General features: G+C 35.2%; 1 protein-coding gene across 1 annotated transcript in view; it reads right to left on the bottom strand.

Annotated features, from left to right (window-relative positions):
- Positions 1 to 15481, bottom strand: part of EFCAB5 (EF-hand calcium binding domain 5) — a 144600-nt gene extending 129119 nt beyond the window's left edge. Inside the window, exons 1-2 of the mRNA XM_063109813.1 lie at positions 15268 to 15481; positions 10366 to 10389 (exon numbers count right to left, since the gene is read on the bottom strand). Coding sequence (XP_062965883.1) covers positions 10366 to 10389; positions 15268 to 15481 — 238 coding nt within the window. The remainder of the gene's footprint in view (positions 1 to 10365; positions 10390 to 15267) is intronic.
- Positions 15482 to 15929: the final 448 nt, after the last annotated feature.

The following is a 15929-nucleotide window of genomic DNA, read 5'->3' as shown; positions in this document are numbered from 1 at the left end:
TACAAAAAAAAAAAAAAGCTGCCATGAACATTCTTCTACATGTCTTTTCGTAGACATATAGATAGCATTTCTCTTGGTATGTACCTAGGACTATAAATTTTTCATCATAGGGTAGCCTTATTAAGTAGTGTCACACAATTTTCCAAAGTGGTTATACCAGCGATGTATGAAAATCCTTACATTCCATATCCTCACAAACATTTGTTATTATCTGTTTTGTTGTTGTTGTCTTTATGTGTTTGTTTATTCTGATGGGTATGTAATGGTATCTCGTTGTGATCTTAATTTTTATTTCCCTGGTGGTTAATGAACTTGAACACATTTTCCTCTGTTTATAGGCTATTTGAATATTCTCTTCGATGAAGTATCTGTTCAGGTTTTGTCCATTTTTCTAACGTGTTGTCTGTCTTTTCTTATTGATTTGTAGGAGTTCTTTTTATAGTCAGATAAGAACATTTGATAAACATAAGTATTATACATTTCTTTTCTCACACATTGGCTTGTCTTTTCACTTGATGGTATTTACTAATGAGAAGAAGTTCTTAATTTTAATATGTCAATTTTCAGTTTTTTTTCTTTTATGGTTAGCACTTTTTGTGTTTTAAGAAATTTTTGCCTACCCCAAAGTCATGAGGATATTCTATGTTTTCTCCTAAAGAGATTTATTGTCTTATCATTCGCACCTATATCTATAATACATGTAGAATTTACTTCCATGTGTAGGATGAGGTAGGACTCAAAATACATTTTTTCCATTTGGTGCCATTATTGAAAACACTTCCTATTTTCAACATGGGACTTTCAACTAGACTCTTTATTCTTTTCCATTGTCTTATTTGTCTGTCTTTAAGTAATATTATACTGTCCTAATTTCTGTTATAAATCTTGAAGTGTAAGTCTTCCAGCTTTGTTCTTCTTAAATATTTCCTTGGCCTTTCTAGGTTCTTTGCATTTCTCTACAAATTTTAGAATCAACTTGACAATTTCTATACACACAGATACATACACACTACTCTACTGAAATTTTGATTAGAATTACATTGAATCTAAAGCCAATTGAAGGAGAAACACTATCTTGACAATATTAACTCTTCTAATTCATAAGTAAGGTGTATCCCATCCCTTCATTTATTTAGGTCTTCTATAATTTCTTTCACCAATGCTTTATAGTTTTATTGTAGATTTCACTCATCTTCAGTTAGATTTCTAGCTATTTAATGTTTTTAATACTATTAAAAATTGTACTTTTAAAATTTCATTTTCTAATTGTTTTTTGCTAATATATAGAAGTATTGGTTTTTGTATATTGGATTGTCTCTAAACCCTTGCTAAATTTACATTAGTTGTTATGCTCACAATCATATCATCTACAAAAAATGATTTTTTTACTTTGTCCTTTATAATCTTTATAACTTTCATTTCCTTTATTTGCCTTATTGCACTGGCTAAAACCATGAATACTTTTTGAGGAGGAATAATTTGCTTCTCACCCACCTTTAGAAATTAAGACATGAATGCAGGGACTTTGTCTGTCTTGGTTACTCCAAACTCCCAGTGGTTAGAACAGTATCAGAAACACAGCAAGCACTCAAATATTTGATGAGAGAATAAATGTGTTAAAAAATATTATGGGTATTGAAATAAGAGATACCAGTGTCCAAATTTCATCTCTAACTCTAGCTATGTGACTTAAAGCAAGTTGTCTAACTTCTTGGATTCAGATTCTACTTTTGTAAAGTGCTAACAATAAGTATACTTTGCAGGATAGTCAGGATGAGAAAATATATCTATATTTATCTAAATATTAAAACATTTGTAGATATTATTATAGGATGAGCTTACTCAGAGAGAGTGAGAAGAGCATGAAGAAGGGATTCTTATGAGACGTTTTTAAGGAATAGGCAGAAAAACAGGCACCTACAAAGGAGTCTGAGAGTGACTTGGGAGTTGAGAGGAAAATAGGATAGATTAGAATCATAGAAACCACAAGAAGAGAGAGTTTCAAGAAGGATGTGTTATTAAAGATCTTCCAGTTCTGAGCAATAGAAATCCATCTCACATAGCTTAAATTAAAAATGGAATGTATTATTTCATGTAGTTGAAAAGTCCAGGGATATAACTGTTTGGAGGCACAGCTGAAATGTACCCCTAGTCTCTGCTTTGCTCTGTTGAATTAATTTTCAGGCAGGTTGTCTTCACATGTTGATAAAAATGGTCACCAGCTGCTTTAGATTTATCCTTATAACCTTATAAGCAGTGACTTTTAAAAAATGTTTGTCATGAAATTCCAGTTTAAAAATTTGGGGAAAGGTTTTAATTGACTTGACATAAATTATATTTCTGAACCATCCACTATGTTGAAGGGGTGGTGAGTATTCTGATTGGTCAGGCTTGGACTACCACCTGTCCCTGGATCTGGAGAAGTGGGGTCAGGCCCACCTAAACCAAATAGATTAAGAAGGAAAGAAAGGTGTTTCTCCAAAGAGATATTGGGCAGACAGAAAAAAAAAAGATCACCACAAAGGAAGTGGTCAACAGTGTCAAATGCTGCAGAGAAATCAAATAATATAAGAAGTAGAAATTATACATGGATTTAGCATCCAGTTATTCTTCACTAAACAATTTCTATGATTGAGAACAGAACTAAGGAGAACAATTTCTATGATGAGAATGGAAGCTGGACTGCAGTATGTTGAAGAGGAACTTGAAGATAAAGTAGAGACTGAATGATCAGACAATTATTATAAGGAGTGTGACTGTAAAGGGAAGAATTTTTCTTTTTCTTTTTTTCTCCTTTTTTCTTTTTTGGGGGGAAGGATTTTTCTTTTGAGGTGGGATAGGCTTGAATACACATAGAGATTGAGAGGCAGGAGCCAAAGTAGAGACAAAAATAGAAGATACAGGAGGGGTATTAAATGATGGTCTTCAGGGTCTGAAGAGATATGAGGGAGTGAGATCAAGAATATATACTGGCCTTGGATGAGATAAGATGTTTCTTAAACTAAACTGGGAGAGCACAGTAAATTGAAGGCATTCCCTCTCACAGCCTCTATTTTTTTTTTTTTTTTTTTTTTGTGGAATAAAATAAATATTGCTAAAACCAAGGACGATGGGATCATGGATTTAATATGATTGATAAAAATTTGAAATATCTGTTGTGTGGTTAGAAAGGAGCAGACTATAAACACATAGATTTCCAAGCAATATTGAAAGTCTGTCTGAGACCGAAGACCACATATTTTTAGTGGCATCAGCACATAGACTTGTATGGCTTTTTTCTAGGAGAACTGGCTAGCTTGGTCCTGAGTTCCCAGGACATAGCTAGCTCAGGCTCTGAACAATAGGTATCAGATGTGTTTTTCTATAACTTGAGGTGATTGGAATGGAAGAATTAATGGGAATCTTGAGGTTGTTTTCTGACATGGCCGTGGAGATGAAGTAGTTGCAGGTCTTTTCAAGTATTATCCACTGAAAAAAGAGTATCAGTTCCCAGCTGAATCACAATAAGATCAGGGCTATGTATTGTTAAAGTCTTTTGCTTCTGTTATTTTGTGAATGCAGGAGAAAGAAAGCAATATATCTGAAAATTATTTTCATACTCATTATTTTTAACATAACTGGAAAGTAGTTATTGAGACATGCTTTAGTCATCAATAACTCTCAATAAATAATACTATTGCAATAAAAGGGCAAGAGACCAGAGCCTCTGTAAGTTTAGAACAGTGTGGGGGTTTTTTGTTTGTTTTTTGATGGCTGGCTGGTTCGGGGTAGAGCAGTGTTTTTTAAACTTTATTTATTATGAAATACTTAAGACCTGCAAGTATAATGATGATATAATAAGTAGCCATGTATCTACTCTTAGCTTAAGAAAAAAAAAACCTATACTCTATATTATACACATTCAATACTCCTACTTTGAGAGAAGTACTATTTTGAATTTCATGTTTATTATTTCCATGCATTTGTTTATATATTATATTGTATCTAAGCAATATAATATTGTTCTTCTTGTTTTTTAATTTTATAAATATTATACCATGCAAATTCTGCAGTCTTTTTTATACTTAATTATGTTTGGGAAACTCATCTATACTGATAGATGCAGCTCTTCATTCATTTTTCACTGCTGCATATTTCATTACATGACTGTATTATATTCATTTATTCTAATTTTGACAACTGTTTTTTTTTCCATAGGCCTATAACAAGCAATCCTACCATGAACATTATTTCATGTGTCCCTTTGTTGACGCATGTGAGAGTTTCTCTAGTGTATATCACAAATTGAGCATCCCTTATCCAAAATGCTTGGGACCAGAAGTGTTTTGAATTTTGGATTTTTTCAGATACTTAACCAGTGGAACATTCTTAACTCAAAAATCCAAAATCCAAAATGCTCCAATGTGCATTTACTTTGAATGTCTTGTGGGCACTCAAAAGGTTTTGGATTTTAGAGCATTTTGGATTTTGGATTTTCAGATTAGGGATGCTCAACCTATACTAGGATTTTAATTGCAGGGTGTTATGATTTGGATGTATGTGTCCCTCTAAAATTCATACGTTGGAACCTAAGACCCAATGTGATAGTATTAAGAATGGGGCCTTTTGGAAATGATTAAATCATGAGGGATCTGTCCTCATGGATGGATTAGTGCCCTTATAAAAGGGATGGAGGGAACTTGGTAGGCCCTTTTTCTTTGCCCTTCCATCTCTTCCACCATGTGAGAACACAGTGTTCATCCCCTCTGGAGGATACAAGGTTCAAGGCACCACCTTGGAAGCAGAGACCAGGCTCTCACCAGACATCGAACCTGCTAGTACATTGATCTTGGACTTCCCAGCCTCTGTAACTGTGAGCAATAAATTTACGCTGTTTATAAATTGTCCAGTCTGTGGTATTTTGTTATAGCAGCAGGAACAGACTAAGACACAGGGTCACACGTATGTGCATTTCGACTTGATGAGAGATTGTTAAATTATTTTCTGAAGTGGTTGGTACCAATTTACATCACCACCAGCAAGTGTAAGAATTCCTGTTTCAGAGCAGTGATTTTGAATTATGCTTCATAGAGTTCTGAGAAGGAGCTTCATAGGACTCTAAGCCCCTTGTACCCTTCGTGACCAGAGCAGCTATGCTTCAATTTGTATTACATATTTAGAGAGCATCATAAAATTTCATTTTAAAAAAAGGTTTTGCTGCTATTAAACATTTTTTAAAAACAAGTACTCTGAAGAATACTTTAAAATCATATCTAGATAGTATCCATCTTTCTTCCCAGGAGAAAAATCAAATAGCCTATGAAGAAACACTTGAAAAGCCAACATTTCATCCACAGAATGTCTTAAGTCCAGTAGTAGACAGTATTTATGAACCTCCCGCCCATGTTTTTACTTCCTTCTTGGCCAGTTCCCTTATTCCAATATGGGAAAAGTAAGGAGGATAATATAATGCTCCCCCTTATCTCTCAGTTGGATATGCAAACAAATTAACTACTTTTGGGGAGGGCAGATTAGGGAGAAGGATGTGTTTTCCATTCTGTTTTGTCATAATGTTCATTAATATACAATGTTGTTATTTTTATTTTTAAATAAATGTGAAAGAGAGCAATTCTTTTATGTTTGCAGGTTCTAATGTACTCTTTTTTCTTTTAACCGGTCCATCATAATCCAAGACAGATGTTTCTCCTCCTGCTTTAAGGGTAGTGCTACAGATGTATGGCAACTTAATATCTACCCATCTGCTATGGCTCATTAGTAAACTCACACATGAACGGGGACATACTCTATCTTCATTGCAGCCTGTTAGTGCTCCTCTAGTGTGCTTGGCTATTATAGGTTGCTAAGCAATAATCCTAGTGCTTGCATTGTTCCCACTGATACACAGAATGGAAGTAGACATGTGTTGGGTTACATCTCTAGTCAAACACTTCTCTCTTAGAGCCATGAAACCGAGAAAGGAAAAAGAGGTACAGCAATATCAGAGTCAATAAGTGAGGTCTGAACAAGCCTATCTGAAGCTGTCTTTTGACAGAGTGGCCTCCGAATTCAAGGATCACAAATTAAGGCACTGCCCCAAGGACAAATTAATTCAGAGGTATAATTGAATATAGTTTTCAACAGGTACTGGGTTGTTATTTTTTAGCAGGTATGTTCTTAGACATCCCTAAACCTTTTACAGATTGATTCATTCGTTCATTTATACATTCATTTATTGATTTCTCACATGTGCCAGGTACTAAGCACTGGAATTATTTTTCAGGATCATCTTCCTAGAATTAAGAGCCTTTCAAGCTCTTCTCCAACATGCACACCTTCACCCCTCTACTAGTCCACCTTCTAACATACAAATACCTATTTGGGCACTATGGGCATAAATGCTTTCAACTAAATAAGTAGGGACACAAAAGAATTCCTTATTCATATTTTGAAAGGTCTAGACTTATAAGTGACTTCTATCATTTCCTGCTTTTAGTACATGGCCCACTGCTAGGCACAGCCACAGTACAAAACCTATTTAAGGACATAAATAGGAATGAATTTTAATCCACATTATAATAAGCTTTAGCGGGCTCTTTCTTCACAGGGAGACATATAACATTAGTGGGACTGGCTGCTGATTAAACTGGTGAAAATTGACCCAGCAGAGCTACTCAAGAAGCTGTATGAAGTTCTCTTTAAACATAGGCCCTTTCTGAAACAACCTTATCCTGTTACCGGGATTTCTTAATATTTGCACATAATATAGAATTCTGTGAAAGGAGGGAAAGAAGCACTATTAAACACTACTGGAATTAAAATTCGATAGGAAAAGGAAGTTTTCCACAAAACTATGTTAATCTTAGGGCTGTGTAATAAGAACTAAGCTGAACAAACTGATAGTTTAAAAAAATTCTCAAAATGCAAGTTAAGCTCATAGCCTTAAAAAGTAAAATAACCAGGGAAAGAAATAAGGAGCTGACATAGTACATTTAACCACAGTATTATCTATGCAAAGACATGTATTTGAACTCATTATGGGAGCTGCTTGGCAAGGTAACACGACTTTAATTTTGACGAGTATATAACAAGGATAAAGACAATTCCTTTGACATGTTGAAATTGAAATAACTATTCCTTTTCCCAATTCTTATACACACACATTCACAAAGGGGGAATTCGGAATATAAGGTTTAATAGTGACCAATCACTGAATAAATGAGTACACTGCATAGCATTTGATATCACATCAAGCAACCACAATGTTTATATATTATACATTGGGATGAATAAACTTAAACAAACAAAACACACTTCCCTCAACCATACATCAAAAAGCAATAATAGAAATTGAATGTACAAAAGTAGGAAAGACCACAAACTTTTGCTTGATATGTTTTCTGGGGAGGCAATAAATTATATGATAGAATACATATGTGAATTTTGAAGATGCAAATTAGGCCACAAATTGATGAAAGTTAATACCTACTTAAATTTGTTTAGCTAGATAACAATTCTGTTTGGTATGTTTAAAATGAAAGAGTTAATTTAAAAATCTGGGCCAAGAAATTAAAGGTAAAGTACATGTATGGAGTATTGGTGGTGGAAGGTTAGAGTGAGGAGGAAGTAAAATCAGAAAACTAGGGGGAGGGGACAAGTGGAGGAAGACGTAAAGATTTGCAAGAAGAAAATTTTTAAAAGTTAGTGAAGCTATGAAAATAGTACTAAGTTTACAAGAAAGACAAAATGAGTGTTGAAAAGTTTGGTTCTTAATGTGTATGTATTATAGTCTATATTAATAAGAATAAAGTAAATAATTTCTCTTAATTGGTTTAAAAGACAGAAAAACACTTTGGAAAAAAGGATGCACCTAAAAATTATAACTAGCATCTATACAGCAACTTATAGTTTAGAAAATAATAATTACTATTGTAATTCAACCTAGCCCAGTCTAGGACATACTAACCACCCAACACTTGAAAATTGAAGGGAATTTACTGTGAAACTGTTACATTTTTAATATTGTAAAGAATTTCTGTCGGTACCAGATTTCACTAAGTATTCAGTTAGAAGAACTGTAGTAAAAGAGATGAATGCCTTGTCCACTTATTTGTTGCCTTTTTGACCTTGTAAAATTTAAATCTCATAATTTTGTGGAATTTGGGTTAAGGATGGTGCTAGGAGTCAAGTTTTGAATCAAACAGAATAAATGTGTGGTCAAGTACAGGAATAAAAAGAATAAACAGGACCAAGAACAAAAAGCAGCCCAAACCACTTGAATTCTTTGTTTAATTTTTGTATTAATAGGTTTTCTGCTAGGTGTCAGTCAACTCTCTTAGATACATTTCCTCTTTAATTAAATACAAATAGTCACAAATTACTTTAAAAGTATTAATAGAAGGTGAAGGGAATACATTTTAAACTATTTTCCAAATTGCACTTAAAATACTCCCAGTGATTTTATATTTAAAATGCAAAATCTTGAAGAATGCATTCACAATGACAATGTAATGACGGGTTTAGATTCTATGGTACAGGGGAAAGGCTAGTTCTCTACCTTGGGATTTGATTTCATCCGTTGCTTTTCCCACCACATTGTTGCTGGTGTCTGTTTCAGAAACGACTGGTACATTCTGTGAACTCTTTGAAAGGAGAAAAGAAATACCAATTGCAGAGGAGTTGCTTTTACTCAAAGTTGTATAAACTCTCCCAATTAAAGGAGAGTTGATTGCCTTGTAGAAGTTAACCAAACATTCTTACTTTTTCTAGGATTTAGTGCTGTGTATTAGTAGTGAAGCAGTAATCAGAGTCTATTTACTGCGTTTACAAGATAAAATGAATTGGCTCGATGTGTCCTCACATCTTCCTACTGCTACCAAAGTAATATGATAGGAATATGACTTTATATGTACATTAATCCTTGAATTATACAATACTTCACAGAAACATAATTTAAGACCATAGTATAATGCAATCAGACCTTTGGAAATGCTACTGTTTTCTTTTACTACTAGAATTGCCTTCCATGTTTGTGGTGGAAAGAAAAACACTTCATTTTAATTGAGAAAATTAAGGGTTAATTTTATAAATAATGGTAGCAAAATAGTTTTTTGTACTCATGCTGGTGTACTTTTAAAAAGTAATAACAGAATATTTTTAAGGCTCACATTAGTCAACTTAATGGTAAATTCATATAACTATTTTCAATTGCCTCCCCTTTTCTATAAAATGTTCTTCCTCATTGTAGTCTTGTATTTATTTAAACACAAAGTTACTTAAATGATTAACATGGAAATTAGATTTTCATTATGATAGTGGTTAAAAACTGGTGGTTACTGTAGTTAGGGTAATAGTTCTGATTTTAGAAAGCAGCCTTTATTTACGTGGAATTCGTAGTAGCTCTTCACAAATAATTTACCTGTCTATAGAAGCTTCCTGCAACTGACTCAAATGAGCCAGCTTAATAATCAACATGAATTTTCCCTTTTTCATTTGCCATTTTGTTTATCTTTTTGAATAGCCACGTCTTTTCTTTCTTTATAAGAAAATTAACTTGTCCAGTTTACTCTCAAGAATTAAAACCTGAATATTCATGACAACTCTACCTCAAGAGGCTCTTTCTCTTCAGTTGAGTCGTGTTTCCTTTCTTTGTCTTCTATTCCATTTTCCTGAAATAGAAACAGTGTTAGCAAGTGGTTTTCAAAAGGAGCTGGGGATTAAACTAACATCTTATACTCTAATATAGCAAGCTTTTATTGTAAAAAATTCACATGGTAAGTAAATATCATACCAAATAAAATTAAACAAAATAGTGTATGAACAAACTTAGGCAGTAATAGACTTGTTATATATAGTTAAGGAATGCTATCCAACTAGAAGCAGGTAACTGTGAACCATTATTTTGACCCCTTATTTTTCAGCATTGCTGTCAAAACCTGATGCAGAGTACTTCAGCTCAAAAGAGAAATAATTAAATGATAGAATATGATATTGCATCTCAATTTTCCCAAGAATGTTGATCTCAAATCCTCTCATAAATGGTCAGAAAACTGTGTAGGACAAGAACCTGAGCAGGTTTGGGGTCCTCCTGAGGTACTGACTCATTCATCTGGATCACTAAAAGATATCACCAAATGGCATGGAAAAGTATTACCAGGCCAGAATGAGTAACTAAAGAGAGAAAGAAAATATTAATAAACAACAAAAAGTACTCCAGAAGATCAAAATCTCCCTCACCCAACCCCTCCCCCCCAACACCAAACCATTCTATTGAATGGTCATAAGTTCTCAACTGCTGAACTTTTCAAACTGTACTACTGTTATTACTGTTGTTACTGACCAAACCTAGACTGGTGATAGGCTAGGGCTCAGGAAGATAAGAAAACTTACCATAGTAATCATCACCATTATCATCTAAAAAAAAAAAAAAAAAAAAAGCACAGTAATGCAATTGGGATTAAAGGAATTTTAACAGTATTTATCATCATTAATTTTTGAAATAACAATCAAGGTGAGGTAAAGTGAAACTTTGATGGCTACCTAATTCATATTAGAAAGGTTGGCAGGCAATAGAAATATAATCTTCCTAAAAAGCATTTTTTGGTGGGGGAGAATTCTGAGAAAATATGATTTATCTGGTTTACTTACTTACTCATAATGAAGAATTAACATTGATAATTATCAGATCCCACTTCCGTGCAAATGACTGTAGATTCAGTCACAGATTATCAAATCACTGAAGTACCAAAAATAATTAACAGTATTAATTAATTTAATTAACAGTATTAAACAATATAACAATAATTGTATATATATGGGCTAGGTAGTATATAAAGACTAAATTATATACACATAGTCCAGGACAGTTACAATCTATGGACTCTTTAAAATATATATAATGCTCAAGAGTATTCACTTTTTTTTTTGTAAATCAACATAACACATGTTCTAGTTGAATAAACCAAAAGTACTGCCTTTGGAAACAACAGATTCCAATACTTAAAAATAGCTGCCTCAAAGTTCTTTTGAAACCATTCATAAATAATAATAAATAATGTAATATAAAATAGATTTCTGTGATAGGTCCCCACTGTACATTCTCAAAGTCTGCTTTCTTTGCTTATGGTGCTCATCTCCTGAAATTGCAAAGAAGCCTCCTTCCATTTCTTTTAAAATCTATTTTGTTTGGATGCATCCAGATAAATTCAACTCAAATAAACCTTTATTGGGTGCCTCCTATATGCAGGCAGATGTTGGGGTTAAAAAAAATGATTAAGATCTGCCTTTGAAGAGTTCCCAGTTTAGTGAGGGAAAAAGATGCAATGCAGTCTGCTAAGTGAAAAGGTAGAGGTACATACAAAACATTAAGGAACAAAAAAGAACAAACAATTAATTTTCCCAGGGCAGTCAAGGACATTTTCACAGAGAACTAGATTTCCAAGCTGGATTTTAAGGGACTAGTAAGAAATTTTGTGTAAAGGAGAGAGGAAGTGTATTTGAAGCAGAAGAAACAATATAATCAAGGGTATGAAAGTTCAAAAAGTGTTTGAAGCATTCAAGTAGCAAAACATAGTCATGTAAAAGAAAGTGGCAGAAGGAATACACCTGAGCACCTCAGCAGCCAAGGGCAGCCCCTCCCAACAGACAGTAAGAGTGTGCACAGGGACCTCAGGAGCCCAGGGCAGCCCCTGAAGCTGCTGCACACAACACTGCCATGCAGGTGGTCCACCAAAGCCACCACCACAGCCACTGTCACTGCAAGGGTGGCTCACTGCCAAAGCAGCAGCCACCACCACCACAGACAACTTGACTGCATTGACACAGGAGAATCACCAGTGGAACCCAGGGAAAGAGGTGGGCAAGTGCAGATGTGTGATCTAGTGGCCAAAACCCACAGGGGGAATTATACTGCCACATGTTGTAGCACACCTGGGGATTGGAGGTACATGCACAGCCCACGTGACTACCTTGAGCTGGGAAAGACATACATGGAACCCCCTGAGAGTGCAGAAACCCGGGATACCCAGACAGAGTAAGAAAGAAAATTCCAAATCACCACCAAACTATCCACCAACTGGCAGAAAGCAAGTTATCCAGGAGGAGGCTCTGCCTGTAGGACATAGGAAATGTGATACACCACATCAACAAAATCTAGGCCAAAACCCAAACGATTATCTCAATAGATTCAGAAAAAGCATTTGACAAGATTTGACAACTCTTCATGATAAAGAATCTCAGCAAATTAGGTATAGAAGAAAAGTATCTTAACATAACTATTACCAGCATTGGACAGAATAAAAGCAATATATGAAAACCCACCACCAATATCATCCTGAATAGGGAGAAGTTGAAAGCTTTTCCCTTAAGAACAAAAACAAGACAAGGATGCTTACTTTCATCAAATCTATTTAACACAGTATTGGAAGTACTAGCCAGGAACAGTATATTGTGGGATATAGGAGAGTATTCAAAAAGTTTGTGGAAAAATAGAATTAAAAGATAATATGACTCTCTCTATGAACTTTTTGAAGTACACTCATATAACATACATAGAATCATGCTATTATTTGGCAATATGTAATAGCATAAAGAATGGGAATGAAGAAATGGAAATATACTGTTGGAAGTATATTTATGCTGTAAAGTGGTATAACATTATGTAAAGGTAGACTATGATACATTAAAGATACATATTATAAGCCTCAGAGCAACCACTAAAAAAAAAATAAAGCAAAACAAAGAGATATAACTAATAAGTCATTAGTACAGATAAAATGAAATAATGAAAAACAATAAGAAGGTAGGAAAAGCAGAAAGGGGTATCAAGAACAGATAGAATAACCTATGCATATCAATAATTAAACTAAATGCCAATGGTCTAAACACTCAAATTAAAAACCACAGATTGTTAGAGTAGATTAAAAAAGAGAAAAATATAATAATACTCTTTCTATAAAAATGTACTTTAAATACAAAGACACTAAAATAGGTTAAAAGTACAAGGAAAAAGTTATATCATGCAAATTTAAATCGAAGGAAAGCTGGAATGGCTGTATCATATCAAGCAAAGTAGATTTCAGAAAACAGAATATGACCAGAGAGCCTCCATGGCAGTCCCAAAATAATCTTTTATTTCTGGTAGTCACAGAATCAATATTGGTAAGATAATAATAATAATAGTAGTAGCAGTAGTAGTAGTAGCAGTCTAGTAGCAGCAGCAGCAGTAGTAGTAGTAGTGGTAGTGGTAGTAAAATTTAACACAAAATTTAATTATGCGAGCTGCAGAATTATAATGTTAATTGAATTCACAGCCTAGCCAAGTTACTCATGTGAAAATAGGAACACTGATTGGGAAGAAGGGGGACCCTGAAATGTGGAATAGGAATGTTTAGCTGGACTAGGAGACTGAGATTCTCAAACTCCTGAATCACTCTGACCCTCTCTTGCCAGTAGAAACAGTTTGTCTTCCTGTATTTGAGGAGACTAGCCTTCTCTTAATCGGAAATCTTGTAATTATCTCATCTGGGGCAGTTGCCTTGCAAGGAGATGCCATTTTCCTCAAGACCCACCCCAACCATTTCTTACTGCTAGTAGAGTCACAACTAAAATAAGATCTCAAAATATTCCAGCAGAGAAAATGTTAATCTGACCAGGAGAAAATAGCTTTTATATCAAAAGAATTTCACTATTTGCTTATATATTGGCAGAAACCAAGGGAATATGTGTGAGAGTATATCATAAGGAAGTTAAAGCAAGGACAGAATATAATACTGGATTGAGCAGAATTTATTAATACGGGTACATTTATCAGAAATTATGGATTTAATTGTTAGCATACATGCTGGAAGTGACACTAACTATTTACTTGGTAAGTTCACTGAAACTTGGACTCCATGGTGGCTTATGTTTAATTAAGTTGAGATACCAGAACGTCCCTGGCACAATGGAATTATTCTAAAGGCTTAGGGAAATAGAAATGTTGGAGTGGATTTATCACATAAGATCTGCACATCTGCTTCCCTTTCAAATGTATATCTCAAGAGGACTCAGGGGACTCCCCTTTACTAAGGCATTGAGAAATACATTAGTGAGTGGGAACCCTTACATCCTTGAAAAGGTCTGTGGTGGCTTTCTTCTGCAGGCTAGGTATGATGGTAGGAGATGCCACCACTGAAATGGACTTCTTGGTGTTAATAAGGATGACCCATTTCAGAGTCCAATGTCAGTGTTTAAACATCAAAGACAAGATGGGCACATAAAGAGAGCAGAGTTATAGTGGTAATTACATGTTTCTGAACCTCAGGGATCTTTGTCACTAAATGATTATCATGTTCCAAGGAATAAAATGGATGGCCAGCTTACCAAAGTGGTGATCATCTACATATAATATTTCTAAAAAATCCATATATGGTGGCCCAAGATGTAACTTTAGTCACCACAATAGAGAGTTCCAACCTCTCACCCAGTTTCTTAATTGAAAAGAATGCTGGGTCCCTTTGAGGACTCTGCAGCACTGCCATTAGTATACATTGAAAATCTTCTCAAAGTCTTCTCCACAGAGACCTGTGGCCATTTTTTAAGATGACTGTGTGCTGGGGAAAAGAAATATCCACGTTTTTCAGGGATCTCTAAATACTGGTTCTAAACTGATGTTAATTCCTGGAGACCTAAAATACCACTGCAGTCCACCAGTTTAAGTGGGGGCTTGCGGCGGCCTGGTGGGAGATGGAGTCTTAACTCAAGTTTGAATCACAGCAGGCAATGGAACCACTGTGGTGATTTCATCAGTTCCTGAATATATAATTAGAACAGAGATACTGGTACCTGGCAGAATCTCTATATTGGCTCTCTGATTTTGGAACAAGGACTACTTCAGTAAGAAGGGCCAAGTTGAAACCCTTCTCGCACCCCATATACATACATACCAGGATAGTAAACAAAAAAATATAGGTTCCCTGAGGTGAGAGAATGGGGAATTAAAGAGATCAAGGACACCAATAAAGATCTGAAAGAAGCAGGGGTGATGAAAGCTATCTCATGCCAATTTATCTTGCCTGTTTGGCCTGTGAAGGTGAATGGATCTTGAAGAATGACAGTGGCTTATAAATTTAATCAGGAGATGCCTCTACTTGCAGCCACTCTCCCATATGTGATATCTTTAATGGAGCAAATTAACACAGCCCCTGGCACCTGGTATGCAGCTGTTGACCTGCCAAATGCTTATTTCTCCATTTAAATTGTCAAGGAACACCAGAAGCAGTTTGCTTTTATTTGGCAGAGCCAACAACATACCTTCACAGTCTTGCCTCAGGGATACATCAATTCTCTTGCTCTCTACCATAATATAGTCCACAGAAATATTGAACATCTTGACCTCCCAGTCAACAGCACAGTGGTCCATTACATTGATGACAGCATGCTGATCGTATGTGCGAAAGGAAGTAGCAAGGTCTTTAGATGTCTTCATGAGATACATGCATACCAGAAGATAGGAGCTAACATCCATCCCTGGTATCACTTTCCATATCACTCAAACGCCAGGTATTAAATTATCTCACCTCCAAACTCACCCACTTTTATTCTTCTTTGATGCTGGAGCTAGTACTCTAAAAACCACATTTCTTTGCCTTGCCAGCTAGCTCTGTTATATTCTTCTAAATGGGGGCATCAGAGGCAGGTCCCAAAGCTGAAGGAAGGATGAGAAACTTGCTCCTTCTTGTCTACCTCCACACTCCTTCTTGTCTACCTCCACGCTGCTTCTTGTAGCCTATTGGTTCCTGTGTGCTTCACCTAGTAATGCTTCTTCATCTTGATAGCATTTCCTTTTTGTATTAATAGCTGAACCCAGTTTGTCATTTTTCTACAGTTCTGTAGATTTCATTGAATCAAAGACACCAACACCAGCCAGCCAGTGCTCCTGCCTCACAGGTCTGGTTCCCATACCCTTGGGTTCC

This window comes from Cynocephalus volans, chromosome 10 (genome assembly GCF_027409185.1).
Source record: "Cynocephalus volans isolate mCynVol1 chromosome 10, mCynVol1.pri, whole genome shotgun sequence".
NCBI classification, from domain to species: domain Eukaryota; kingdom Metazoa; phylum Chordata; class Mammalia; order Dermoptera; family Cynocephalidae; genus Cynocephalus; species Cynocephalus volans.
Note: the sequence above shows the minus strand (reverse complement) of the source record. Positions and strands in the feature narration are given on the sequence as shown.